This window comes from Podarcis bocagei, assembly GCF_964188305.1.
Source record: "Podarcis bocagei genome assembly, chromosome: 8".
NCBI lineage: Eukaryota > Metazoa > Chordata > Lepidosauria > Squamata > Lacertidae > Podarcis > Podarcis bocagei.
Genome location: NC_138133.1, coordinates 31,428,959 through 31,456,010, shown reverse-complemented (window position 1 = coordinate 31,456,010; position 27,052 = coordinate 31,428,959). Strand labels below are relative to the sequence as shown.

The 27,052-nt window shown below is 42.7% G+C and overlaps 2 protein-coding genes across 6 annotated transcripts in view; both read left to right on the top strand.

The window, feature by feature from the left end:
• The first annotated feature begins 536 nt into the window (after nt 1-536).
• NHLRC1 (NHL repeat containing E3 ubiquitin protein ligase 1) lies at nt 537-2,813 on the top strand. Its single transcript, XM_081206506.1, has one exon. The coding sequence runs from the start codon at nt 1,028-1,030 to the stop codon at nt 2,279-2,281; it is 1,254 nt and encodes a 417-aa protein (XP_081062632.1). The 5' UTR covers nt 537-1,027; the 3' UTR covers nt 2,282-2,813.
• Nucleotides 2,814-12,214: 9,401 nt separating this feature from the next.
• KIF13A (kinesin family member 13A) overlaps nt 12,215-27,052 on the top strand; it is a 78,624-nt gene continuing 63,786 nt past the window's right edge. For 3 of the 5 annotated variants that reach the window (XM_081206131.1, XM_081206133.1, XM_081206130.1), the window contains exons 1-2: nt 12,215-12,801; nt 14,213-14,306. In XM_081206131.1, coding sequence (XP_081062257.1) covers nt 12,747-12,801; nt 14,213-14,306 — 149 coding nt within the window. In that variant the 5' untranslated portion in view covers nt 12,215-12,746. The remainder of the gene's footprint in view (nt 12,802-14,212; nt 14,307-27,052) is intronic. The other 2 variants (XM_081206134.1, XM_081206132.1) reach the window with 1 other exon arrangement.

Genomic DNA, 27,052 nt, shown 5'->3' with positions numbered 1-27,052 from the left:
AATAATAATAATAATAATAATAATAATAAAAAAATGCTGCGATAAAACATCAAACATTAAAAACTTCCCTAAACAGGGCTGCTTTTAGATGTCTTCTAAAAGTCAGATAGTTGTTTATTTTCTTGACATCTGATGGGAGGGAGTTCCACAGGGCAGGCGCCACTACCGAGAAGGCCCTCTGCCTGGTTCCCTGTAACCTCACTTCTTGCTGTGAGGGAACCGCCAGAAGGCCCTTAGCTCTGTACCTCATTGTCCGGGCTGGACAATTGGAGCCACTCCATGGGGATGGGAGGAGAATGAAGTCAGGAGGACAAAGGGGGGCAGCGACTGGGGGAGAGGAAGCACCAGCAGCAGGAAAGAGAGCAGAGTTAGATATAAGTAGATCTAGAAGAAAGTGAGACAGCAAATTTGCAAAATAAATAGGAGTCAGCCACAAGGGCAGCCTTAGGTCAATGGTGTACCTGATCTCTCTCTAAATAATTAATAATCCCTATTTTTTAAGAAAACACTACCAAAATGGTTGGCTTTGGTTATACCTGAGGGCAGAGTCTCTAGTAAATCTATAAATGTTTCTCATGCTGAAGTCCAGAAGACAGCCTTTGAAACCAACTTTACACCCCGCCTTTGCCCCCACCATTTATTTGTTTTAGTGGATTTTAATTGAACAGTGATCCTTGAGAAGTGGAATGGTACAGTAAACCCAAACATACTGGATTCAATTTATACGGGTAAAGATGGGCACCTTACCAGTACGTATTCAGGTTCATATTGCAATTGAATCAGGAGCATATTTATTCCCATTTTCACGCAAGCTAAAAATAAACACTGGAAAGAGAAGGCGAATACATGAATGGCAGGTGCCCTTGTGAATCTGCTGCTTTATCGTAAAGTTTCCTCAAGGGGGCAGCAAACTACAACCAACGCTGCCATTGCAGAATATCGCTGTCTTGAGTTCACCGTACTCACTCTGCACGAAGGCCTCTCTCTCTGATGTAAGAGGGTCTTGTGACTGCACCCACGTGACCAGATGGCACAGGACACCACCAGCAGAGCAACAATCCTCTTAAGAGTTGCACAAATGTCTGCCAAGGCCAGTGACAGCATGCAGACCACGACAGAGCTGCTGGACCAGACAGAGAACAGTCTGCTCGAATGCAAAGTGTGCTTTGAAAAATACAACCAGCAGAAAAAGCGCCGGCCCAGGAACTTGCCATGCGGACATGTCATGTGCCTGGAGTGTGTCACATCACTGGCCCATCCCCGGAGTCTTAAGCTAGAGTGCCCTTTCTGCCGCAGGGCTTGCAAATCTTCCGAGACCAGCGATTGCTTGCCGTTGTTGCACCTGATGGAGATCTTGAACTCTTCATCCATCAGTGTTCCGGTTTCAGGAAGGACCGTTGGAGCAGCTGAGGATGTGGTGATGCCAGGATCTCAGGTCTTAACATTTCACCTGTCTTTCGGAGGATGGGGGACCCTGGTCAACCCGACAGGGATTGCTGTGTGCCAGAGGTCTGCCTGCCTAGCGGTGGCTCACGACGGCAAGAAGAGGATTAAGCTGTTCAGTTTCAACGGGCGCGTCATACAGCAGTTTGGAGAAAGAGGGCAGGCAGGAAATGACATCAGGTACCCGACCGATGTCACCATCACGCTGGACGGACATATCGCAGTCACGGACAGCGGGGATCGTTCTGTCAAAGTGTTCGACTTCAACGGCAGGGGAAAGCTGGTTATCTCCGAGTCCTTCGGTTTACCTTGGGGTCTGGATACTACGTCTCAGAACGATGTGATCATGACCGATTCGGTGGCAGGTGCTCTGTATCGCTTGACAGCCGACTTTAAGCGGGGGGAATTAAAGGGGGTGGAAAAACTCTGTTCTAATTTGTGCGACCCGAGGAAAGTAGCCGTTTCTCAGGCCTCTGGGGCCATTGCTGTCATAGAGCATTTGACGGCGAAAGGACCTAGCTGCGGCTGCACCATGCTGAAAGTATTCGCTGCAGACATGCAGCTCATAAGCCAGGTGGACACTTTTGGCCTGAATCTAGTATTTCCTTCCAAAATATATGCCAGTGATGTGACCTTCAGCAGGGAAGGTCAAGTAATAGTAACCGATGGCTATAACCAAGCAGTCTTCTGCCTTGGAAAACCTGAAGAGTTCCCTATGTGTAAACCTATTATTACCCAGGGTCTTTCTTACCCTTTGGCATTAGCTTTCACACCAGACAGTTCTCTGATTGTCTTGGATGGTGGAGATCATTCTTTGAAAGTATTCACGGCTAGCTGAAATATGGGGGTGTGCTGCTTTCACACTGCCTGATTCACAGCTTAACAGAGAGTATGTGGAAGCTCTTTGTGCCTAACACCCCAACTTCTCTAAGGATCGCTGATCAAGTTGATGGATTATGCCGAAATGGCTAAAATTACCGCAAGAATTAGAAATCAGGACACCCAAAATTTTAATAAGGAATGGGGGAAATTTTTAATTTATATTAAAAGCCATTGTAAACAGCTAAAAACGTTAGTAGGATTGGAATAACGCTTGTAGTTTAATGGTGAATTTTGAACACAATGGAGAGGTAAAAGATTTGGATCATTATAAAAGATGCAGGAGGAAATTATTCACAATAGTACCCACAAAGGGGAGGAGGGAAGTCCAGGAGATTCTTTGGAATCTTGTTTCTATGTTGTATGTTGGATATGTGATGGAAAATTTTTAATCTGAAAAACCAAATAAATAAATTGAGAGAGGGAGAGAGAGAAACTGATATGAGTCTTATCCATGTTGTGTATTGTGGAATCAGTTCAGCGGATGTGAACTAGACCAGTGTTTCCCAAACGTTTTTGGGCAACGGCACACCTGTTAGCCGGAAAAAAATCTCGCGGCACACCACCATTAAAGCCCCGCCCCGTGACGTCAGCGCGCAGCGTCACGCCGGGAGGGACGCACAAAAGCGAAAGTTTTTTCCCTCCCCCTTGCCGGGGTGGGAGGAGGCAGCAGAGCGAGGGCAGCTGAGGCGGCGGCGGCTGTTGTGGTGGTGGCGGCGATAGCGGGCGGAGGAGGGGGCGGCGGCGGGAGTTGCTGCTGCTGTTGTTGCTGCTGCTGCCCGGACATGCCGGCCTCCTCCTCCTCCGCTGTCTCGCGATCCTCCCTTTTGCGCGCGCTGCCCCGCCGCTCGGCACCACCACCGCGGAGCCGCCCCCGGCTCGACGCGGATCCTCGCCGCCGCCGCCGCCTCTCACCGCCCGACTCGCCCGCCTTCCTCCCACGGCACACCAGCCGATGTCTCACGGCACACTAGTGTGCCGCGGAACACCGGTTGGGAAACACTGAACTAGACTACTTAAGGCTGTGATAGGTACTGTAACCTCAGACTAGTGAGGAAATCCCATTGAACTAAGGTGCTGGACGTTTATGTTGGCCATTGCCAAAGGAGTTACTGCAGCTGGGTATTACAGAAGCTGTATGTGAAGAATGCTGGTAACTTTCTATGCTGGGCTGTAGACAGGCTTGTGTTTCCCTTGGGTTTTGGATGGCACATGTGAAAGCCCACCTTCAGCCAGAATGTATGACCGCCCCCCCCCTTGCATAAGCAAATGAGTGTTTAAGAGAATGGCCAGCATCTGTTAGTGCAGTCTTCCCCCTACCTGGTGCCCTCTGGGTATTTTGGACCACAGGTTCCATTCACTCCAGCTGCATCGCCTTCCCATCTAGCACTGATGACAGTTGCAGTCCAAAACATCTGGAGGATACCAGGTTTAGGAAGTCATGTTTTATGACATTGCACTGGCCATTGTAAGCTGACCCAAGAAATTCAACACTGTGGCAGCATTAGTCAGGGCTGCTACACTGGGGATAGATGCCTTCACCATATGTGCTGCCAGGTCATCCTGCAAAGCATTTAAGCGGAACAAAGCGGGACAGAGAAGGGGCATGTTCAGGATGGTGGAGGCATGGGAATGACTCATGGCCATACCATTAAACCAGCTTTTTCCACACACCTTGAAGCCAGTTAAACTAGTGCAAACCTGCCTTTTCAAGGGTGTTCCGCTGGGTGTATATTTTATAGAACAGATCATCTCCATCTGCTTTATATTGGATACCTCTGAATACCTCTGAGTTTGTCAGTGACCGTTGTAACTACACATATTTATAGAAGGAGTGCCTGTTTGGCTGGTTATATATTTTTTCCACTGCAGATTTAAAAGAAACTGTGATTTAACTGTACTTTTTGGGTTGTTGTTTAAATATAAAAAATGTAAAAACTATTTATTTTGATGAATGTAAAGTGCCGAACTGCGCCTTACACACAGCTGTGCTTCTTTTTTATGAGTTTCAGTTAAAAAACAATGGGGGAGGGCTGCTTAACTATTTCCCTTCTGGCTGTTTTTCTGCAGCAACCCCCCCCCTTTCATTCCATAGAAGAAAAAATACAGGTGCCAATATAATATTTCCTGTACAGAGAAACGCACCTGGGGTTAATTTTGAGTTGGGGGCGGCAGCTGGAAGAAAAGTTACATAAGCCCTCCTTCCTGCCATTTTTCGACTGAAATTTGTGGCCTCAAAGGCTGCTTTTAGTTTTTAAAAATCATACACATCAGAAAGAAAAATCCCTTTGGTTGCATCTTGCCCCCCCACCCCCCACTGCAATACATAATCTTTGTTGCTGTTAGAAACAGAAGGCCCAGTGTATTGCTAGTAACGCTAGACACAATTTATTTCTGTTTTCTTAAATATAACATAGAAGTGTTTTTAGAATGTTATTGAGATGAGCTTAAAGAATCTCTGATCATGGGATAATCAGGCTCTTAGGACTGGGGGGGGGGGAATGCAGTGCCTTTTCCCCACTGGTTATTCTGGTAGAACTGTTATCTTACTCTTTGATAAATTAAGGAAGAAATAAATTAAAAACTCATGAAATACTACAAAAAAGTTTTAACATTACAGGTTGACCTGGAGGGAAAGGTTTACTGCATCAAGATGTTGATGACTTAGGACCTTGTGAGATTTTTGTGTTTAATAATGAAATAAAGATAGTCATTTTCTCTTTTCCTTTGGTTGTGGGGAAAATGTTGGAAGTCCAGTACCTACTTGTGGCAAAAATTTGTGGAATTGCTTTAGCATGGAAAGGACCCAATGAGCTCTGAGGTGTATCTTCCATTTTATCTGCAAACGTGATCTTTTTAATGATGAAATTGTCACTGTATCATGTCATGCTGTTGTTGATTAGGAAGCACTTTTCTCTGGCTGACTCAGCAATTCACCTTCTACACACTGAGAGCCAAAACAGACACCATTGAGATGGTGGTAGGAAGGGAAGAGATTTGGATATACGGAAGATTAAACTGTGAATTATATATTTTTTTAAAAGTTGGAGCCTAAGTTAGTTGTACTTAATAGCTACTGAAAAAATGGTTTGAACAGAGTCATGACTTATGTTGCATTTGGGGGGGGCACCAAATTTTGGCCTTGCACAGGGCTCCACTGAAATTTGAAAAACCAAAGTCCTCCCCCGATTTGTTACAGTTGTTTTTAAATATCCCACAAGATAAACTATGGCAACATTATTAATACAACTTGTCCAGTAGCTCAGGGCTGAAATAGACTTGATGTGAGGGAATCTATAACTGGATCGCAGGACTTTTTGTTTTTATTTGAAATAATCCACAAGACTTGAATCTTTCAGCATCCGACTAAAAACTGCCCCCACCGTGAAATCTGTAATGCCTTCACACCTACATTATGAATTTTATTTATGAATGTGCAGTTCTGTTTTCTTAGAATAGTCTTCCATGTTTCATGTCTCCCAGTGCATTTGGGAGTACTGGGGATGCCCCATGAAAATGATGGATGCTGCTGCCTCGATCCTTGAATTGTCAGATGCTCCATCTATGGCCAGCTTTCTCTGTACATTGAAAAACACCATTATCATGCCTTTCTATTGGTCTATTTAAGTTTGTTGGAACTCCAAATAAATGTGAGCACTGTATGTTGCAAGACAACATGTACAACAGTGATCCCCTCCCCACTGAGTGTTATCTTCATCACCCTGTCACATACAATGATTCACTGAGTTTCAAATCACATTGTTTTCTGTTAAGAGCTAGTAGTAGGCATAGCAACCCATCAACTCTTAATGAAAATAAGTGGCTTGGTCTAATGCGTTGACTATGCTTTGAACGCAAGTGGAGGAATCTGCAGTTTTGCAGGAGGAGGAGGAAGAGATGGGCAGTGAAAAGAGGATATTTTGCCTCCCACCACCCAAACCCGTGTTGGCACACCTGATCCAACTAACGTAACATGCTTTTTCCAGCAAGCACATCTCTTTCCCTGCACATACTATTTGCTAGATCAGGAACCATGGCTCAAAATGGGATCTGCATCCACTTTCCCATCCCAGTATGAATGCTGTTTTGCGCATCCTGCATTGCTTTCAGTGGAGTCAGTGCTCAGGAGCATGTCCTGATGCACATTTGCATCCACAAGCTAGAGTGTGAATGCAAAACTGCTGAAAGCAACACACTGTAGACAGAGCACGTCTGATTTGCCTCTCGGTCATTTAAACTGTCTCAGAACCCCACCACAGATGTCCTTCCTATTGTGCATTTACAGTGATTTGTTTTTATGATGGTATCGGGATGGTCAATACTCTTTCTTCCTACAAAAGTTCGGGGGCAGCCATATCCGCTTTGTTTCCAGTTGGTGTATGACCAGTAGCTTCCTGCTGAATTTCATCCCACAAATGGTTTGTGGATTGTCTTTAGTCCCATATTGGTTGCACTATAGAGCAAGTGTGACTTGCCAGACAGCAATGCAGGAACATCAGGGGATATTGTGGAACAACTAATAAAGTGGACTGGCGTTGGGGTGATCCTTTATAAATCCACCACTGTGGATGCACTTATTGTGTTATTGCTCATGCCCCCTTGCCACGGAAACTATCCTTCAGAGGGGGAGAAATTGAGCTCCAAGAAGAAGGACACCACCCCAGAAACCAACTGCCTAATCCCCATGATCCTTTAAACCGTGAAGGCTGTTAAGAGGTGCAAATTTTATATCAGAAACAGGAAATGTGTTCTACACAGAGAATACTGCATAAAAATACTTATTTAACAAATGCAAAGACTTTAAAATTCTACAACACAGCTCTCAGGTGGCAGCAGTTCCAAGAAGCAGAGATCTAAGCTCCAAATAGAATTTGGGAATAGAACTGCCAATTGACCTTTATTTTTATTTAATTTTGTAAGTTCATCCTTAGTTGCCAAGTAATGGCCTTTAGAAGAATAAGATATTGTGTAAGTGTCTCAAGTGTCTCCAACCCATCAGGGACGAATGCCAACAGGCTTCCTTTGGCCAGAGAGCTGCTTAGGGGATGGCCCAGACGCTTTTGAACAGAAAATGACTGGTAGGGAAAGGGTTAGGTAAAGACCCTTTCATTTCTCACTGCTTTGCTCAAAATCACTCTTTTGAAACTGCCTTCCAATATATATTCAGGCTTCCTTATACATGTACTTTGACTCTCATTCATGAAAAGAGTATTTGTGGTGTATTTGTTGCTTTCCCTGACAACTCTTGTAGTTTTAAGGTGTGGGGTATCTTATTTTTAATAACTCAAAGTAAGAGGCAGATACAGAAGCAATACCTAAACAGCCAGTGAATGCTCTATCTGGATATTTATGAGAACTTATCAGCAAGCCAAGTTTATAAGTAGCTAGCCGCAGCAATGTATGTATTATCTCTCTGTGTGTGTTTGTGTGTGTGGACAGATACTGGCACACATACTGCCACATTTGGAGTAGCTTTACAGATTGTGGGATGCTACTATTATGGTGAACTTTACTACTTATTTGCTAATCCAGGAAGGTAAGCAAATGGGCTGCCCATTTTATAGAAAGCTGGTGCTTGCTCATTATAGTTTGGAATGATAGCTTTCAGGATGATCTACAGCTTTTCACAGGTCATTCTTAAAGTGCAAAGTTGTACAATTTCCTTCCTTATGTATTGCTGTCTGAAAATGAAATTTTTTAAAAAATAAATTTGTCCTGAATACATAAATAATAACCTAACAGTATTTACCAGCCGGCCTCCTGCTTTGTTTTGTCAGGAGCCCCTCATCTCAATTCAGGATTCATGTTCACAATAGAACTGTGGGGATCTGCTTCAGCCATACTTGCATACCAGACATTCTTTATTGTAATGATGAAGAGAGTGAATGCTTTTTTAGGGAGGGGCGAATAATGGAAGGCTTGTCCTTTCCGCAGCTCATGCTCATTTATGTTGTACATGTCACAAACTGAATGTGGCAGTTAATTGCTTTTTAGGGGGTAAGCAATTCATTTTCCAGAGCTGGGTGTGCAGAAACGAGAACTTAAAGTGAATGTGGTAGGGCAAAGAGCCTCAAATATAGGAACTTTGAACCTCTAATCTCTTTTTCAAAGGTAATCACTGTGTTCTACATTAGAAGAAAAGGCGACTGAGAGTCAATATCCTCCTTTCTCTTTCTCTCTCGCACAATGCTTCACTTATGATTCCTGTCTGCCCATCATAAAACATACCACCACAGTGGCATTTACGGGACTGATTAAACTATTGATTAGACAAAAGAAATCTGTCCTTTTTTTCTCCTGTTGTCTGAGAGAACTGTGTGTGCCTGACTGTTGTTACAAACTGTAAAACTTTGTTGGTGGAGTTCCTAAAGAAACCTGAAGATTTTTGATGTGTAATTTGCAGGCATCAAGAAAACCTCATTTTATGGCTTGGCAAATGACATTTAAAAGAACAAAACACCACAAAGCTATTTAGCTTCCATCTGAGAACTTGTTAAATCCTAAATAACATTCTTGCTGCATCCTGAAATAGTTTAAAGCAGTGTGGCTTGGATAAAGGTTAGCCTGAAGACCTCTGGCCAGAAAAGACCCCTCCCTGACTTTTTGCGACCACCTGGGGAAATTATTTGTGGAAACACCCAAGGCCCACCCAGTCACTGTCAAAGTGGAGAGGGAAGAATGCTGGAGTCCTACAGCTCAACTGCTCCTTCTTCTCTCCCTGGATTCAGATGCCCGTGGTGGAGTTGGTAAGCATGTTTTGAGTCTGTTGCAGCTGGTCGCACTGCACAACCTACTTGTGGAAGTTGTTGCTTCTGAAGACAGCAAGGGCAAGAAGAAAAGGCATTGAGGACAGAAACTAAAAGGAAATGAGAGACTGGAGGAAGGAAAAAAGAGAACATAAGAAGAGCCCTGGTAGGTCATATAATCTAGTCCAGCATCCTGTTCTCAGTGGCCAACCAGATTTTATTTATTTATTTGCCTTTATATACCGCCCTATACCCGCAGGTCTCAGGGTGGTTCAGCAGATGCCTATGGGATGCCCGCAAGCAAGACAGAAGTGCAATGGCACTCCCCGGGCTTATGATTCTCAGCAACTGATATTCAGAGGCATAATGTTTTCCAAAGCAAACCCTGCATAAAAGGACTCCCCAATGCAACATTTTATTGCAGGTCCCATTTGTTTGTTATACAAATCTGACAGTTTAGAGGTACAGTGCAATTCTCCTTCCAACACTACTTGACGCCAAAAAATTGCTTTGTTGTTGTTTCATCCCTGGGATAGCAAAGAAATCATTTAAGTAAACATGTACCGTAAGTAAATGAGGGGTGCCTGATGCAAAATGGTTAATGCAGTTATATTTATCGAACTACCTTCTGATGACATAACAACACACAACTTTTAAAGCTATACACAGCGATTCCCCATTGCTTATAGCACAAGGCAAGTAAAGTCAAGACAAGTGGGATCAAAATTGAACTTTAACATGCTTTACTTTAGCTGGACTGTGCCTTTAACTTTGTTCTCTCTATATGTGATCAATATTGCATATGAATAAGTTTATTGTACATTGCTTATAAACAGAAATCACTTTCCCCCCTGCCCCTTACTGAAATAATCCATGGTTTGGGCCAGTGCCTAAGTCACAAATTTTCCATTGATATTTATAAACAAGGTTATAGTAAATATTTAATTTTATCATGACATCTTACTCAACAGTACAACCTCATTTCTCTGGATGTGAAATGCTTTTGAATTGTTTCACATCCTACTTAAAACAAATTCCACATTGCCTATGGCACTGGGATCAAATGAGAAAAACATTGTTTTTGAGAAGCAAGTAGCTTTGCAGGAAAATTTAGTAATAGTGCCAATAATAGTAATAGTGCCAGAATAATTTAGTAATAGCTGGCTCATTTTGTCAGATTTAATAATAGATTTTTTTGGGGGGTATCATTGTTTCTCCTCACTATTTTGAGAGTATAGGGTTATTTTCTACAGAGTTTTAATTCAGCATCATTAAAATAAGTTATTCATGCAGAGGTATTTATCAAAACGTTTATGTACCTTTTCTGTTGTGCTGCATGGTAACTGGAATGCACCACAAAATCCAAAATGGTTTGGATCCAGACTAAAGGAGGCTGCAATCTTCCCATTTACCTGGGAAAAGCCCCATTAAACTCAGAAGGATCTACTTATAATCTATCAGATGTCTGCACTATGTTAGTCATCAATTCCACTGAAATAAACAGGACTTGTTAGCTATATGACTAATTTGTCCAAGTGCTTTAAATGGGACTAATGTGTGACTAACATGCTTAATCCTGTGCTAAATCCCTTTACTTACTCCTGCGTGTGTACAGATCTGCAAATTTAAGATTAGATCAAATTCATTCCAATTGCTGGATTAGTTCAAAGATGTTACAAAGATGTATATCTAATTGCCTCAAGACCTCAGAAAGATATGGGCAATGAGCGATCCCACCTCAAAAATTATTGAGACTTAAAAAGGCTGCTTTTAACATTTCGGAGTATGTAGATGAACTCTGGATCACCAACAATGAGACAAACCTTTATTACAATAGTTAAACTCAAATCTGTATATACAGTTTAAAAAATAACACCAAAGAACATACAATACAAATTGTCCCAATGAAGTTCAGCAAGAATAAAGTGTAGATCTCTTCTTCCTTGGCTGGGAGGGGTCCACCATTCTGGGATCCAGCTCAGGTGCAAAATGTCTTGGGTAGGCCTCGACATCAAGTGACTGAATCGTCAAAAGGAAAATACATTTGAATGCACTCCTAGTTTTTTCTTTTGAATTTACCACCTTTCTCTGTGGAGCAACATTTAATCCAGGAAGGGCTTTAATATAGGGACTGGAAGCTGGGGGAGCAGGAAACATTTTGGGGGAGGCCTGGGAGTAATCAGAGAGAATTGTGTTGAATTTATATATAACCAGTATAAAACGATACTTTGTAAGGGGTATGTCTTTTTGGATCTCTTTGAATACGTATTAATAAATAAATTTAAAAGAGAAAGAGGAGAAAGAAGGAAAATAGAAAGATAAAAAAATGGGTTATATGTTGCAGGAAGGGGGCTAAAGATCTCAAAAAGCTGGGATGCCCCTGTCATTCATGTTAAAAGTACAGTTCTTAAACCGCTAAAGATCTCAAAAAGTTGGGAAGCCCCTGTCATTCATGTTAAAAGTACAGTTCTTAAGCCGCTAAAGATCTCAAAAAGTTGGAAAGCCCCTGTCATTCATGTTAAAAGTACAGTTCTTAAACCGTGCTGAGAAAGGGCTCAAGTGAAAAGCACAGAGTGGAGCAGAGTATCTCGGGTAGCTTTATAATTCAAGATGCTGCGATCGTCCTTAAAATGGGCAGCTCTCATCCTCTGGCTTCCCATTCCTCTGCATCTCAACCTGCTCCTTCCCTCCGGGGCCGCATACCGACCCATCGCTGCATCAGCAACCCTCCTGCTGCCTTAAACTTAGCCTTGCGAGGCGGCGGCGGCTGCCCGGAGGGCTCGTGCGCTTTTTGCCGCCTCCTCCCACTCTTCAACTTGACACCAAATTCGAAATGGTGGAGGCGGGGGAAGCGGAGCAGGAGGAAAACAAGCCTCTGCCGCTGGAGAAGCAAGCTTGAAACACTCTACCCTCCCTCCCCGTCAGCGCTTCCATCTGCGCTTGCGCGAATTCCTATTCCTGGCGAGCGGAGGGTCCCGAGAGAACTCGCGCATGACCGTTAGGAGGACCTGCCTAGCTCCCGGCTACCCAACTCCCGATCCCCTCAGTGCCGAAGACGCTCGGCTATCTCCGTCGTTTTCCGACGCGCCCCTTTCCTCCTCCTCTCCCCCTCCCCGCTCGCCCGCCCGCCCTCGCTCCGTCTGCCTGACCCAGGAATCTCAGCAGAGACTGAGGAGAGAGAGGGAGGGAGGGAAACGAAGGCAGGAGCCGCCGCCGCGGGGGCTGGAAGATGGCGGTTGGGATGGGGAGAAGGAGGCGGAGGCGGCAGCAGCAGCAGGCACGGGGCTGTGGGAAAAGGCAGCGGGGCTCTTCGCGCAGGCGAGGCTGAGGGAAACGCCGCCGCCGCCGCGTCCCCGGGAAGCTCCTCTCTCTCCGCCTCAGCCGCCGCTTGGTGCCGGTACGCCGCCTCCCGACTCGCCGCTTCCCCGCCGGCGTGAGATGGACGTCGGCGCCGCCGCGCTTCCCCCGCCGACGGAGCCTCGTCGTCCTCGCCTTGAGGCTCCGCCGCGGTGCTGAGGGGAGAGGCGCGCTCCGCCGTGCGCCGCCTGCGAGCGAGACTCGCTCTCGCTTCTCTGCCCTCCGTCGCGAAGCGGCAGGGCGACCCCTGAGGGAGCTGGCTGGCTGCTGAGGGGGACGGGACACCCGGCGCTGCCTCCGCCTCCTCCGCCGCCAGGGAAGATGTCGGATACGAAGGTGAAAGTGGCCGTCAGAGTCCGGCCCATGAACAGGAGAGGTAATAATAATAATAATAATAATAATAATAATAATAATAATAATAATAATAATAATAATAATAATAATAATAATGGAACGGAGATGGCTCACACTCGCCTCTCAGCAGTCCCCACTAACCCCGTCTTCACCCCTCAGAAGCACCTTTCCCCCTCGCTCCCTTCCGCCCCTCCAACTTGTTTGCAGAGTTGAACTTTTTTCTCTCCCTTGGATTGGCGGCGGGGCGAGGAAAAGGGAAGGGTGTCCCCTCTGGCTTGAGCAAAGCTCTTGCCTAGCCCTTCCTGGCGAAAGTCTCGGGAGCGGGGAGCTCGGGGTGTGAGCCCCGCGGTGAGCAGGATGAAGCCCCGATCCCTCATTCGCTCCCTTGGTTTTCTTCGCTGGAGCGCAGCCTCCCTTTTCTTGCAGCGAGGGGCGTGGAGTTGAGGGCAAACCCCGTCGGCTCCTTGTAAATCTGTTTGGAGCTGGGCTGCTCGCTCGCTGGGTGGGTGGGTGGGGAAAGCTGGCTGGCTTTGGGGCGATTTCTCAAACCTGTCAGGGGTGCCAACATTTATGGAGCGGGGGCGGCAGATGAGCCCCGCCCCGCATAATTGATCACATGACACAGCACACACCGTTTGAATGGCAGTGCCCATGATTTTTTTTTATGGGGGTTTCCGAAGTAAAGTTACCGGATTTTTTTCAGACGGACTTTGGCCCCTAGGAGTTTGCTTCTATGCAACCTATCATAAAGTTGCAAGGGGCCACAAGGATTCAACCCCCTGCAATGAAGGAATCTTTTGCCCAATGTGGGGTTCAAATCCATGACCCTGAGATTAAGAGTCTCATGATCTACCGACTGAGCTGTCCCAGCTGACTAAAAGCTGTGGATCTTCTTCTCTCTTCCCCACTTCCAGTGGAGGATCTGACACTATCATCTCCTAGTCTTGGAGATGGTGCCCTGAAATGGCTTATATGGTCACTTTTTGGGGGGTGGAGGAGATTTTCAACACCGCTCAGTGTGACTTGGTTGCCTTAACTTGCCAGCTGTTGTTACAAAAGGTGGTTAATGAAAGCAAGAGAGTGGTCTTCTTTCCACCCTTTTAGTGCATGGCTGGCTGTATCATTTCACACGGGTAACATGCGGAGAACATACAAGCCAGGCAATGAGACTGGGCACTGGTGGAAAGCCTCTGTCAATCTGTAGGTCTCCAACTTTTTGCTCTTGGATTGTCCTTTCCCCCCTTTTTTCCCCTCCCCCACATTTTTTTTGGAGAGCAACGCCCATGCCATTTCCTACACTCTTAGCAGCAAAAGGGAGTTGTTTTCTAGACACAAGAAGAAAGAAACAGGAAAAGCCCTGCTGGCTTGGGATGAGCTGTATATATCATTTTGTAAGGGAACGTTCTGAAATTCTCAGTTGCATTATGTTTCAGAGCTGGAGCTGAATACAAAGTGCATTGTGGAGATGGAAGGGAATCAAACTGTGTTGCATCCTCCACCTTCAAACAACAAGCAGGGAGAAAACAGGTAAACATCCAAATCTATATTCTCAATTCAGAGAAATGATTTGTGTGCTTTGTTAAGGAAGCACCAGCTGTTTCTGTAACTTGTCTCTACTCATGGGGAAAAGTTCTGGGAGGTGATCCTTCTCTGATTCACAACCATATAAAAAAGGAAGAATTACAATTAACCGTCAACAAGCTGAGTGCTGAGTTGCATGAAAAATAGTTATGGATTCTGACTTAATGTAGAATAGTAATGATAAACTAGTAAAATAAGCTACTAAGAATGTCGGAAATCAAAACACTGTAGGTTTAAGTACAGTTACCTTGTAAACCACACTCCCCTCCCCCAATGTAGTATTCTTCGTTGATTCAGGAACGATAGAATACTATGGATTCTTCGGCAGCAGTGAAAATTGTTACTGATTTCAGTGTACATACAGCTGAGTAGATGTATTTCCTGGATTCTTTATTAAGTCTGCTTATTTTAATGAATGAAGAGTGAAGAACTAAATCATATCTGGCTTTTATTTGTAAAGGCCTGGAAAAAAATTGTTGGAAAATATCCAAAATACCAATGTGCTGGACTGTAAAAATAGATCAGATTTTTTCTTCATAAGGGGCCAGGAGGGAGGTTGTTCAGAAGAGACATAGAAGGAAAAGTTAGTGTTGTCTGTGTTTTTGGGGTGGGTGGGTATGATCTGTTGATTGTCATAAGCACTTCACTCTGAATGTCTTCTTTGAGTGTTGTAATTACTTTTTAATAGGAAAACGTTTCACATAGTATAGGTGCCAGTGTACTATTCTACTGAAACAGTTAGTTGAGAAGCAGCATTCATTACTGAGAACGGAGGAAGGTTGGCAGAATATATGATAGTGTTGAAGAGCTCTCTAATTGTCGGGCTTTTACTTGCAAACTGATGCACAGATTCCTGTATTTGGCATATTTATTTTAAAGTTTGACATTAGGAAATAAAGGTGTATGAAACTACATACTTGGTTAATTTCATTTTTAAACAATAAAGATAGGCTTACTCAGTGCTATTTTCCTAGAAAAAGAGGTGCTGGAACTCACCATGAACACCTCTCATGTTCTCTTATAAGGCAGTGCCACCTATCTGAGAGGTGCCGGAACTGAGTTCCAGTGAGTTCCAGATGAAAAAAAAGCCCTGGGCTTACTCCTATTTGCCATTAAAACAGCACAAAGTACCACAACTGATTCAGCCAGTGCAGCTTGTGACATGTTAGAATTTCAAGTGGACAGCAGCCTCCAGTCTTAAGATAAAGTAGACAGGTGTCATGTTTATGTCTTCTACAGCACAGAACCAAGGCTTGGTGGCAATAAAATTGGAGTAGAACTGGGGATTATTCGCATATGCAGCACATACAAGATATTTTACTGAACTGACCCGTGTTGCTGTATGCCTATATGTTTGTTAGATTCATTGATCACTTCATCCCAAAGGTTACATGTCGAGTTGCAGCTCGGCATCCAAAGAAAAATCAGTCTCACACCATGATAGGTTCCGAAATATCGCTGCTCCTAGGGCTAATGCAGCACAGCTTTTATTGTGTGAAATCAGAAAGATACAAAATACAAGCCAAGCAATTTGTTCTAGCCAGCAGATAAGGACATTCGCACTAGACCATGCGAGCGATCAGGCTATGCTAGTTGACCAATCATTTGAGACAGCACGAGCTGTTCACGCGCTGTTCATGCTCCAAGGATGCTTCTAGCTATGAAATCACCCTGCAACAATAAGAACTTTGCTCATGCTCTCATGTACAAGCAATCATTTTCCCACATGTCCCCTTTTCTTGTTTATATTATTAGAGGAAAAGAGGGACCATTAGTCCAAATCGTACACTTCATTGCCTAAGCGTCTACACTTTGCAACATAAATTCCTCTTGTAACCCCTGTGGTGGGCCGTGGTCGGTACCACCATGCAGTGCATTGGGAAATCAAAGAGGGTATGCATTGAATGCAACAACACACCATAATGAAGCCAGCAATACATGCAATTACAATCAATAATATTTTTCTTAACCATAATCCATTAGGCAACCAAGAAGACAACCACTCCCATGGATCAAAACCTTCAGGTGGATTCAAAGGATTATGAGCTATCATTTGTTCCATATAATCAAAAATAGCAGAAATACTGATTGATTGATCAGTTATATACATGAAAATGAATTAAGGCACAAATTCCACCTTTAGAGGCAAAGATTACATTTAAAGCATAAAAAGTTTATAAAACAACTTCTCTCATTTCTGACTTTTTTTTTGTTTTTTTGTTTTGTTTTTGTTAATTATTTTTAAAACAAAGATGATAGAATTAAAAACAAAGCTTCGGTCCAATTTGCCACAGAATAACCATAAATAAGATTGAAGCAAACATGTAGATTTACTGCTCTTTCTCATCCAGTTGAACCAAACATAAAAGTCTCTACACGCAGCTTGTTGTTCATAGGTCATGTAGGTTGTGACATTATTAATTAAGACCTTTGGCCTACCACTCATGGTTGTAACATTAAGAAAACAAGAAGATCCATTAATGTACTCATATGTCCAATTACAATATGGATAATGACCTAAATTTTTTTTTTTTTGCTATTATGATTAAAACAAAAACAATAAGACACTATTTCTGCAAGCAACAAAACACAGGTGATAAACTTATACGATTGTCCTTCATATTATTGCTAATCTTAAATGAAGCATTTACTGGAATGCTAGAATACCACCACCAAAAAAAAGCTCAAAGCTTTGAGAAACTTTTAAAAATCATTTTTCTCAGCAGCTAAAAGGGCACTAGCCAAGCATATTCCGCTTGCTGTAACTAAAAAGATTGCAACAAGGTTGAGAACAGAGCCCATTGTCTTTGCGGGCCTTGTTAAAGAACCATATTGCAACTTGCTTTCTGTCCGGGAACCATGCCAAAGCACAAAAATGAAACAACTGGAACACACTGAAATCCCCTCACCCCCTCCCTTGCCAAGAGTCCACAATAGTTCCAAGACAGCCCTCTGTACATGCTCAGGGGAACACATCATAGGGCAGGACTCCTGAGGGAGGAGAAAAAAAGAAGAGATCTGGGGGGGTAAAATCCAAGTGATGCCAATAAGGATGAGAATGGTAAATTATTCCAATGGCTGTTTCCGAGCAACCTGCGTGGTATTTCGTGGCTCGATTATTGGCATGTAAAAACCATAATCCAGAAGAAGTCACACAACCATTTCTGCAGATACAGGAGCCCATTTGCTGTAAATAAGTCTCATGTATTGCTCCTTGTACTGCTGAGTCAAAAATCCAAGCCCAATGAAGCGTGATGACACAGATGGGATGGTCGCTATTAGGAGGCAAAACCCAAGCGATGCCAGTCCAGCGAGGGCATCCTTCAAAGCCAGGCTCACTTCCCAAACAAGAGGCAGCAAAACTGTAACGATGTTTGGTGGTTGAAGTGGCTTCCCAGGGAAAAGGGGGGCCAATGCAGTAGGGGTGAAGATGGCCTTTCAGCGTGCCAGGAAACACTGGAACAGCTGTGGAAGAGCCTCTTCCATTGCAGAGGTGACTGTGATCTTGTCTGCTGGATCCTTATGTCCTTTAAGGGCAGAAAATAGTGGAGACAAAGTGGAGGTGGGCAGGTCCAAATAACTCTTTATCCAATTCAGCTGTCCAAGAATTTGTTGTAAATCCACCAGTTTAAGATGATCAGGAAACTGTAGTTGAGGCGTAACTGGAATGGCTGCAGATGCTGTCAGCTTGTGTCCCAGGTACGTAATGGGTAAAGTCTGCTGGATTTTTTCTTTAGCCACTGTCAATCCAACAGGTTGTAGCCTTTGCAGGATTTTGGGACACGGCGGAGGACAAGGCCGTGGCTAAAAGATGAGCTTTGTGCATCTCAGTGCCCACTGACTGGCAGGCTGTAAGGATATCAGCAATGGCTATATTTGATGTTGTCATCAAAGGGCACAGTGCTTGCTTATGGTTCTCATTTACATTAGTGAACGCAAGCTGGCGTACAGTCACTTCCTGGGCTGCTACGTCCAGAACTTGCCGTTTAAGGGTGTTATACAAGCGATCGACAAATTGTCCATAGGGCTCTGTAGGGCCTTGTCTAACGCTCCCCCATCGGCCATCGCGCTCATTCTTGTCATCAGGGACAGAGGCCAGAGCCTCTTGGGCTGAGGCTGTGGTGGCTGCCCAATACATAGGATCAAGGGCCAACTGTTGGGCAATAGGAAGAAAATTGCCTCCTCCCGTCAGCCCATCGAGAACATCAGTTTGGGTCAGCATGACGGGGGCTGGGGGTGCAGGAGCAATCACAGGAAAGAGATTTGGAGTATCAGCATCAAAAGGCAGCAACGGAGCGGCAGCACTGAGAGATCTTTGAAGAGGAATGGTAGGATCGGTGCCAGATGCCTTGGGCGGAGGAGGTGGAAGAGCGGGGGGTGCTGAATGTGAAGAATGCAGGGGAGTGACAGGAGGAGCCGAAGGGAAAATGTCCGGCGGTTTAGGAGGTAGGTTTGAGGCAGGCAAAGCAGGAGCCGGGAGGGCGGGCGAAGAAGCTGTTGCAGCAGCCAGAAGAATGTTTGAAGGAGTTAAGCACGACATAGCTTTGTAGACGTTACACCAGGCATGCAAAACTTTGACATCAATCTGTGGATGATTTTGAAAGAAGTGTCCAATTTTTTTCCAATCGTCTAACCCCCAATTTCCGTCCTGGGGGAACCAGGGACAGTGAGTGTCCAGGGCTTTTATAAGGGACTTAAGGTCAGCTTTCCGAACAGCAAGGTTGTTACTGGCCAAAAGGAATTTAAGGTCTTTAAAAAATTTTTTCTGTGGTGCAGAGAGAGACTTTCCCATGATTGCAAGAGTTGCAAAAAGAGCAGGGAGCACTTACCGGAGGGATCCTTAGGAGGATGAGGGAGGCGCCTTTTGCCCTGTCCGGGCGGAGATAAGTGCTGATAAGTCCGTAACGTAGTCCAGAATCACATTCACACGGGAGCTCTCACCAGGGATCCACTACGTGGATGAACGACGCGTCTGCAGCCCTTGCGGGGCGAGGTGAGAGCTGAACGTTGTAAAACAGCATGAAGTCCGAAAGAAATCACACGGGAGCACTCACCAGGGATCCACTACGTGGATGAAGGACGTGTTGGTGAGTGCTGAATAATGAAAAACAACGTGAAGTCCGAAGGCAGTCACACGGGGCACCAATTGTCGAGTTGCAGCTCGGCATCCAAAGAAAAATCAGTCTCACACCATGATAGGTTCCGAAATATCGCTGCTCCTAGGGCTAATGCAGCACAGCTTTTATTGTGTGAAATCAGAAAGATACAAAATACAAGCCAAGCAATTTGTTCTAGCCAGCAGATAAGGACATTCGCACTAGACCATGCGAGCGATCAGGCTATGCTAGTTGACCAATCATTTGAGACAGCACGAGCTGTTCACGCGCTGTTCATGCTCCAAGGATGCTTCTAGCTATGAGATCACCCTGCAACAATAAGAACTTTGCTCATGCTCTCATGTACAAGCAATCATTTTCCCACAGTTACAGTCAAGTAACAATCTGAAAGTATATTAAATCCCTTAAAAACAACAGTTTTGTATTTTTATGTTGGATTATATATAGTTGGCTGTTGTGTGCCATATACATAAAAGTTATAAATAATCAATTTTCTACCTGCAAGTAGCCCTCAAAGTGGCTTACTGTCTATGCTAAAAGTATAATTTATATCAATAAACAGTACCAACTCTTTTAAATCCCTGTGCTGGCTGCAGTCCACTTTCTGATGCTGTGTAAATGTCTCTTTATCTTGAAACCTTTTCCCTACACCCTGTATCTCTCTGTTCTTGCATTCTAAGAAATCCCTGCTTGTGACCCTTGGTTATCCAAAGGTATCCTGGCTGCATCCCAAAAAACATGATGCCCACTCTCACTTCCTTTCTTATGTCTGAAGCTACCTCCCATATGTCCTCCACAAGTCCCTTTCTTCCATCAAATCCCTCATGAAAACCCACCTTTTCAATGAAGCCTTTGGAAGAACTCTTTAGAATTTAGATACAGTATAGAATCTGTGAACCTCTTTCTGGACTTCCATCAGGATACTGCAACTGTTGCATCCCATTTCACCCACCTTTAGGATTAAGATACTAACTTTTCTTCTTCAATTTTCCACCTACACATTGAAAAAGATTGTCCTAATATGGATAAATTATTTTGTGAAGAAGGAAGATAGTTTTATATATTGTGTAGCGGATCTATTTTGGTTTTCGTCAAAGAACAAAAAGGCTGTTAATGACAATGCAAACAGATCAGCGGCATTTATAATAGCTGAAGAGGTTTGTTCTTTTCTTTCAAGCCTTAGAGGAAGTTAGGAGGGAAAGGTTCCAACTCCAGGGAGTTGGTGTTTGTTGCAAAAGCCTCGACTGAAACTTATCTAAATGGAGTGTCAAGTGAAATGAGACAATTACCAGTTGTCTGTTTTATCCAAAGGAATTATCAGCAGGAAAGAAACAGCTATGCAGGCGCTCTTAATATTACCTGCATGAGGTAGCAGATAGGATAACAGCTGACAACAGTCTTTGTCTATTGGAAACTGTAAAAAAGAAATCTGATTTTGATCTTTTAAAAATTGCCTTTCCTGGTAGAAGTTATTGTTCAGCTTAAGAAGTGCTAGCTTTGATGTGAGTAGGAGATATATAGATATAGGCAAAAAACATTTATGAACTGCTTTAGCAGTGTTTCACTAATCTCATTCTAGCTAGTGACCTAGATACTATTCCAGTAGACTATCCTCCTAAAACTGTGCATTATTAAAACCTCAGAGTTCAGGTTACAGGTTTGTGGTAGTGTTTCTGATACATATGAAATCAAAGTGGAATGAACTCTCACTTGTTCTTGTTAAGTATCATGCATACTTTTTAAATGTGTCTGTAGATATCAATGATTAAACTTTCAGCTGCTCTTTTTCTGTTCAGAGAAACTAGACACATTCCTTCTACAGATTTAGAAATATGAGAATAGATTTCTGACAAAGACTTCTTCATGTTGTTTTTGAATGAGAAAATGAGATTTTTCTGTTGTAATGGATCTGCAAGCTCTTGAGTGTACAAAACCCTTTAAAAATAGTTTATGTATTTACACAAGGCCAAATATCAGAGCAAAGGAAAATAATGACACAATAAATAAGTGTATTAAATGGATTAAGTCATTATCAATTAAAACAGTCAAGTGATAAGCCAGTTAAAACCATTTCTTATTACTTCTGTGTAATAGAAAATCTTCATGATTATGCATGCAAAAGTTGATCCAATGAAATATTACATTAATTTTGCAAACTTTAGAAACAAATAGAAAACTAACAAGAATCTTGTTTTCATTAACTAGTTACAAAGTTAACAACTATGCAGCATGTTGTAGTTAGTGAGAGATTAGCAAACCTTTTAATATAATTAACACATGTGGCTACAGAAGGGATGATTATACCTATACCTGATTATTATCCTTGCAGTTCAGACAGATCATTAGAGGTGTGGAACAGTTTTAAATTTAGCATTCTGCTTGTTACGTAGGCACTGTAAATAGTAAAAAAAGAAGAAAAGAACTATTCTGATACTTTAAAGTTTAGCTATATGCACCTCCATATGATTTTGATTTATAAAGCACTTCATAGTTTTTAGTGCAAGGGTGGGGAGCCTTCTTTCCATTGTGATCTGCATTCTGTTAGGGTATGGTTACCAGATTTTTTTCAATGAATCCGGGAACACTTTTTTTTTTTTTTTTTTTGCTGAGTAGCAACAGGGAGTCAGTAGTGGGGATGGTGAGGCAAAAGACCCTGGCCCCAAGCACACATGCATATTGTATAAAGGTGCAAAGCCCTTCTTTTGCACCCTGTGAAACATAAACGCTCAGAGTTTTTTTTAAAAAAAAGGGAAACGGTGCGCCGTCTGCCAGTGACTCCCGAGCCTTCCCCGATCTCCTTCCCCCTTTGTTTTGACAGATCAGGGGAGGCTTGGGAGTCACGGGTGGATGGCTGTTGCCCAGGAGGAGCCAGCCTGGTAGTGCAGTTGGCTCTGGCTGGCTTCAGGAGCTGCTCGCTGCCATGGCACAGGAAAAAATGGTGGGCCCCAGGGCAGCCAGCAGCTAACAGCTCCTGAAGTCAGCTGCTGAGGCTGCCATTGCCACGTTTCCCAGGGACAGATTTGCAAATCTGGGGACATTCTGGGGACGGAATTTGTCCGGGGACAGATCTGCAAATCCGGGGACGTCTGGTAACCCTATGTTAGGGGCAATCTGTTGGGGACTACATCCCTACCCATTTACTGGGCCACAGGGGAAAGCATAGATGACTCTTGCCAAAGGTTTGAACCAGTTGCTTGTAGAGGGCTCTCCCTTCTCCATCCATTTTGACCTTGTTTTCCTGTCTTGCCCTCTTCTCTCCCTCCAAGCTCTCCCCATCTGTGTAAAATAAGGCCAAGGTCTTCTGGTCCCCCACCCTTGTGTTAATACATCTCTATAGTGGACCACCCCCATTTCTTAGTTGTGGAATGCTGTGTAATCTTTAGTACTGAAAGCTTAGGCAAATATTTGCAGTGAAGCTGTAAAATAATATTTACTGGACTGTTTTGGTTTTGAAGTCAGTAGTGTGATGTGGCTTTCAACTCTCACATGGTGGGAGTATTTTTTCAGGTGACCTTCTAGGAAGATCACAGGTCATAGAATTTGTTTTAGAAAAGACTTCCCATCCTCCGTGTTTGTGAAAACTGGACTACAGAGGTACCTCCGGTTACAAACTTAATTCATTCCAGAGGTCTGTTCTTAAGCCAAAACTGTTCATAACCCGAGGCATTGCCGGGACAAAGTTCGCAACCGGGAGCATCTGCTTCCGGGTTAGCAGAGTCATAACCCGAAGTGTTCGCAAGGAGGATGGTATGTAACACGAGGTTCCACTGTAATCAGAAATTTGTGTGTACAGAATTTCAAAAGTATTATCAAATGGTTGCTTAATAAGTGAGCAAATTATAGTTCTACCAGAGCAATTTGCAACAGATTGTTGCAGTGCAGAGTTTTCCTATTCATTATGGCAGCTTGTATTCCATGTCCTTTTCCTACTCCATTCCATTCTCCATTCTCCTGGTTTTCTGTTGTCTGCCTAGCTGTACTCAAACCTTTGCCACTTTCCCTTTTTGTGTTCCTCTATCCATACTTTACTCAACACTGTACCATTAAAAAAAATAAAATCCTTTCAGTGTCTTTCCACTTCTGCTTTACCCTGCCACTGTTTGAAACAGCTGCTTTCTCCCTTCTCGCTATACTCAAACTTCTCCCTCCTCCATTCCTCACTTGCTTCATGTGAGAGAGTTAAAGGATTTGGAGCCCTCAAATATTCCATAGGTCATTCACACAGTGTATTTCACTTCTGGTAACATGCATTGTCTTAAGCATGGAAGTTCCATATTGAATGTAGTAATTTAAAATACATATTTCTTTCGCAAGCATGCACCCATATGTGTACATCACAGGATATGGAGCCCTCAAACCTTCCATAGTAGTTTATTTAAACCTCTGCCATTGTTTAAATTTGCCAGTTTCCTCTTATTTCCCTCCATTCCTGCTTTACTCAAATTTTTGTTTTAAACCATCTCCTCCCCCCCCCCGCCTTTCCATTCTTTTTTCCATGCCATGGCCACTGTTGTTGTGCAACCTTCCTTCACTTCTGTTCCCCTATCTCGCTCGGACTTAATGCAAATCCAGGATTGTAATGCAGCACTACAAATCCTGTAATGGTGGCTGCACTATGACATACTTAATTTTTATTATAGAGAGAGATGGAGGAATGCACAGATTTGATGAAGTGTCACCTACCTTCACCAGGAAGAAATGGGCTGCTGCAAACATATCTTAAATATATATTTAACCCTGCCTCATTTCAATTTCCTGCATCTTCTAGTGCTCAAGAGCCTCTGCATTTGGAAAATCCTCATGTCTTACAAAACACATTTTTAGTTTGTGAATCCTTCAGGATTATTGTTTGCATTAATTGCTACTTTGTTACTCATTTTTGATGAAAAGATTAAGCAAACCAGATATAAATATTTATACTGTCTACATGCTGCTGTATACACCCATAAAATAACTTTGAGAAAATGTCTTCTTTCATTGCAGGGTGAAAATAGGGACTATGAAAAATTCAATTGCACATTTTTATTCTATTCATGCAGTTTGCCATTAGTCTTCTGGAGTACTCTAAAAATTGCTGAAATTGATGAAAATGAATTGTTCTCACAAAAAAACCAAACTAGTACATAATACCAGTTTCAGAATTATTAATCAGAGCTGAAAGCTTTTAAAAGAAAAAACTCAAAGCAAGACTATGGGTGTAGACCACCCTGCAGACTCCTTCCTCATGCATATCCAAAATCTTCTCAGAGCAGATTGCGGAAGGCTGCAAGAGGAAGGAAAGAAAGAAAGAAAGGTGATGTCCATTGTACAAGTACGTAGGCAGTGTTGGATGTATCACTAATAATTCAGGCTGCAATCCTGACCCTACTTACCTGGGATTAAGCCCCATTTAATTCAGTAGAATTTACTAATGGGTAGATGTGGTTTGGATTGCACAGTTATGTTTTATGAACATAAAAAAAGTTCACAGTGGGATTTTTTCCTTTTTCTTTTTTTAATATGCTTTTTATTAGTTTTCTTACTTAACAAACACACACACACAAAAAAAACCACAAACACACAATATAATAACAAAAACAAAAAAACCCATACATACATCCATAAATCCATACGTTCTTACAAAAGAACTTATGCCACCATGTTCTTAATTCCAAATTCCTTATCTTACCCAATAGACTTCCATCTTCCTCAAAGTGGGTCTGTCTTATCTGTTTAATAAACTGCTTCTTTAATCATTTCATCATTTCTTCTGTTATCTGAATACTTTACTTATAATCCATATTGTGGTTTGTGAAAATTAATCAAAGCATGTCCAGGTTTTAACTTGTAGGCACTTTTTTAAAAAAATATTCTTTATAAATTTCCCACTTCTTTTTGAACTTTTGGTTTGGCTATCTTCTAATTGTCTCCATCATTTTTGCCAGTTTGAGATATTCAAAAAATTTATCCTGCCATTCCTCTTTTGTTTGTACTACTTCTCCTTTCCAATTTCTGGCAATTAATATTCTTGCTGCTGTTGTAGCATATAAGAATATTCTCTTTTTTCATTTGAAATATCTGAATCTAAAATGCCTAAGAGGGAGGCTTCTGGTTTCTTTATGAAAGTTTGCTTAAACATTTTTTTCAATTCCTCATATATAATATCTCAATTTTTTATTTTTTATTTTGCAACCACAACTGGATTTTTTCTTTTGGTGGTTTCTGTGACTTTTTATTGCCTTTCAGGGTTACTGTGAAAGTTGAGATTCTTAGTATATGTGTCAAGGCAACACACCAGTCACTCTGGAGCAAGAAAAAATGATATTTGCTAAACAAAAACAGAAGAGCTGCTGTAGAATTGAACTTTTGTCTTAACCGAACATGGAATGTAGTACTACCCATTTTTTAGTTGGAAGTCTAAATCCATTTTATTTCAGTTGGATTTGCTTCTCTAGTAAGTGTACAGCTGTACTCTTTTATTTATCCTTTCTCTTGTTGTGTAGTTTGGCTTGTTTCTGGATTTTCCAGAAAGAGATTATTTTTATGCTTGCTGTAGATATGCATAGGAAGCCTTTTTTGGTTTTCTTCGTATGTAAGATCTAGCTCCTTAGCTGATTTTGTTTAAACTCTGCCATCTCTCATAGCCTGGATTATGTGCTTTTTTATATATACAGGGATGAAACTAAGGATGTTGGGTAAATAAGAATCAATTTGCTTATTCCACATTCAGTGGACAATAGTATATAAATTATCCATTGCAATCTGCATTGTGCTGTTGATGGATTGTACACTGGGTGTGCAACTGAACAGAGTGATCTATGTTGTGAAGTATATTGCCGTTGGTACAACTTTAGTCTTGGCATTAGGTCTTGCTGAATATTGATGAAATTCAGGCATAACTAGGCACTTGCCTGATTGTGTGTGACAAACAGAAATAGTGACCAGGCAAAAGCCAAAAGAAAAATAGTTTGCTGTTTGATAAAGTGTGTGGCATCATCAAAAGGGCCTCCTTAGCAGACTGTAGGAATCAAATAGGTGTGTAGATGGACAGATGGTCTTTTAGGTAAGCTGGTCCTGTATAATTTTGGTATTGTGCACATATTTCAGCATACTGACCATGTCAGCAAATCTTCACAAGGATCTCAAGACACATGCAGAACAGAACTCAGGATATAGACTACAATTGAAGTAATATGTATAAAATGTATATATTGAGGCTGCAGGCTTTAACATACTATCAAATAATTTACAAAACTCAGGCAACAGAGCAGAAAGTATGAGAGGTAGGGACACAGAACTTAGGACAGCAAGCACATAGAAGATGAAGCATCAGAGGGCAACATGAAAGAAGCACTGAGGAGACAGGGACCAGAGGGCAATACATTGTACACATGAAACTTTCTACTATCTGTTGAGATATCTACCATTGGTTTTTAGCAAATTCAGTGCTGTACACATTTGCTTGGACTATTATTTGGTCCAGCACTGGGAAAGCCCCACCTGCTTACATGGTTCAGATACATTATTTTTCTTTCTACACCTCCACTGCTGAGCTGCTTGCCCCAAATTCCCAAAATAGGGATCTGAAAGTGAGAG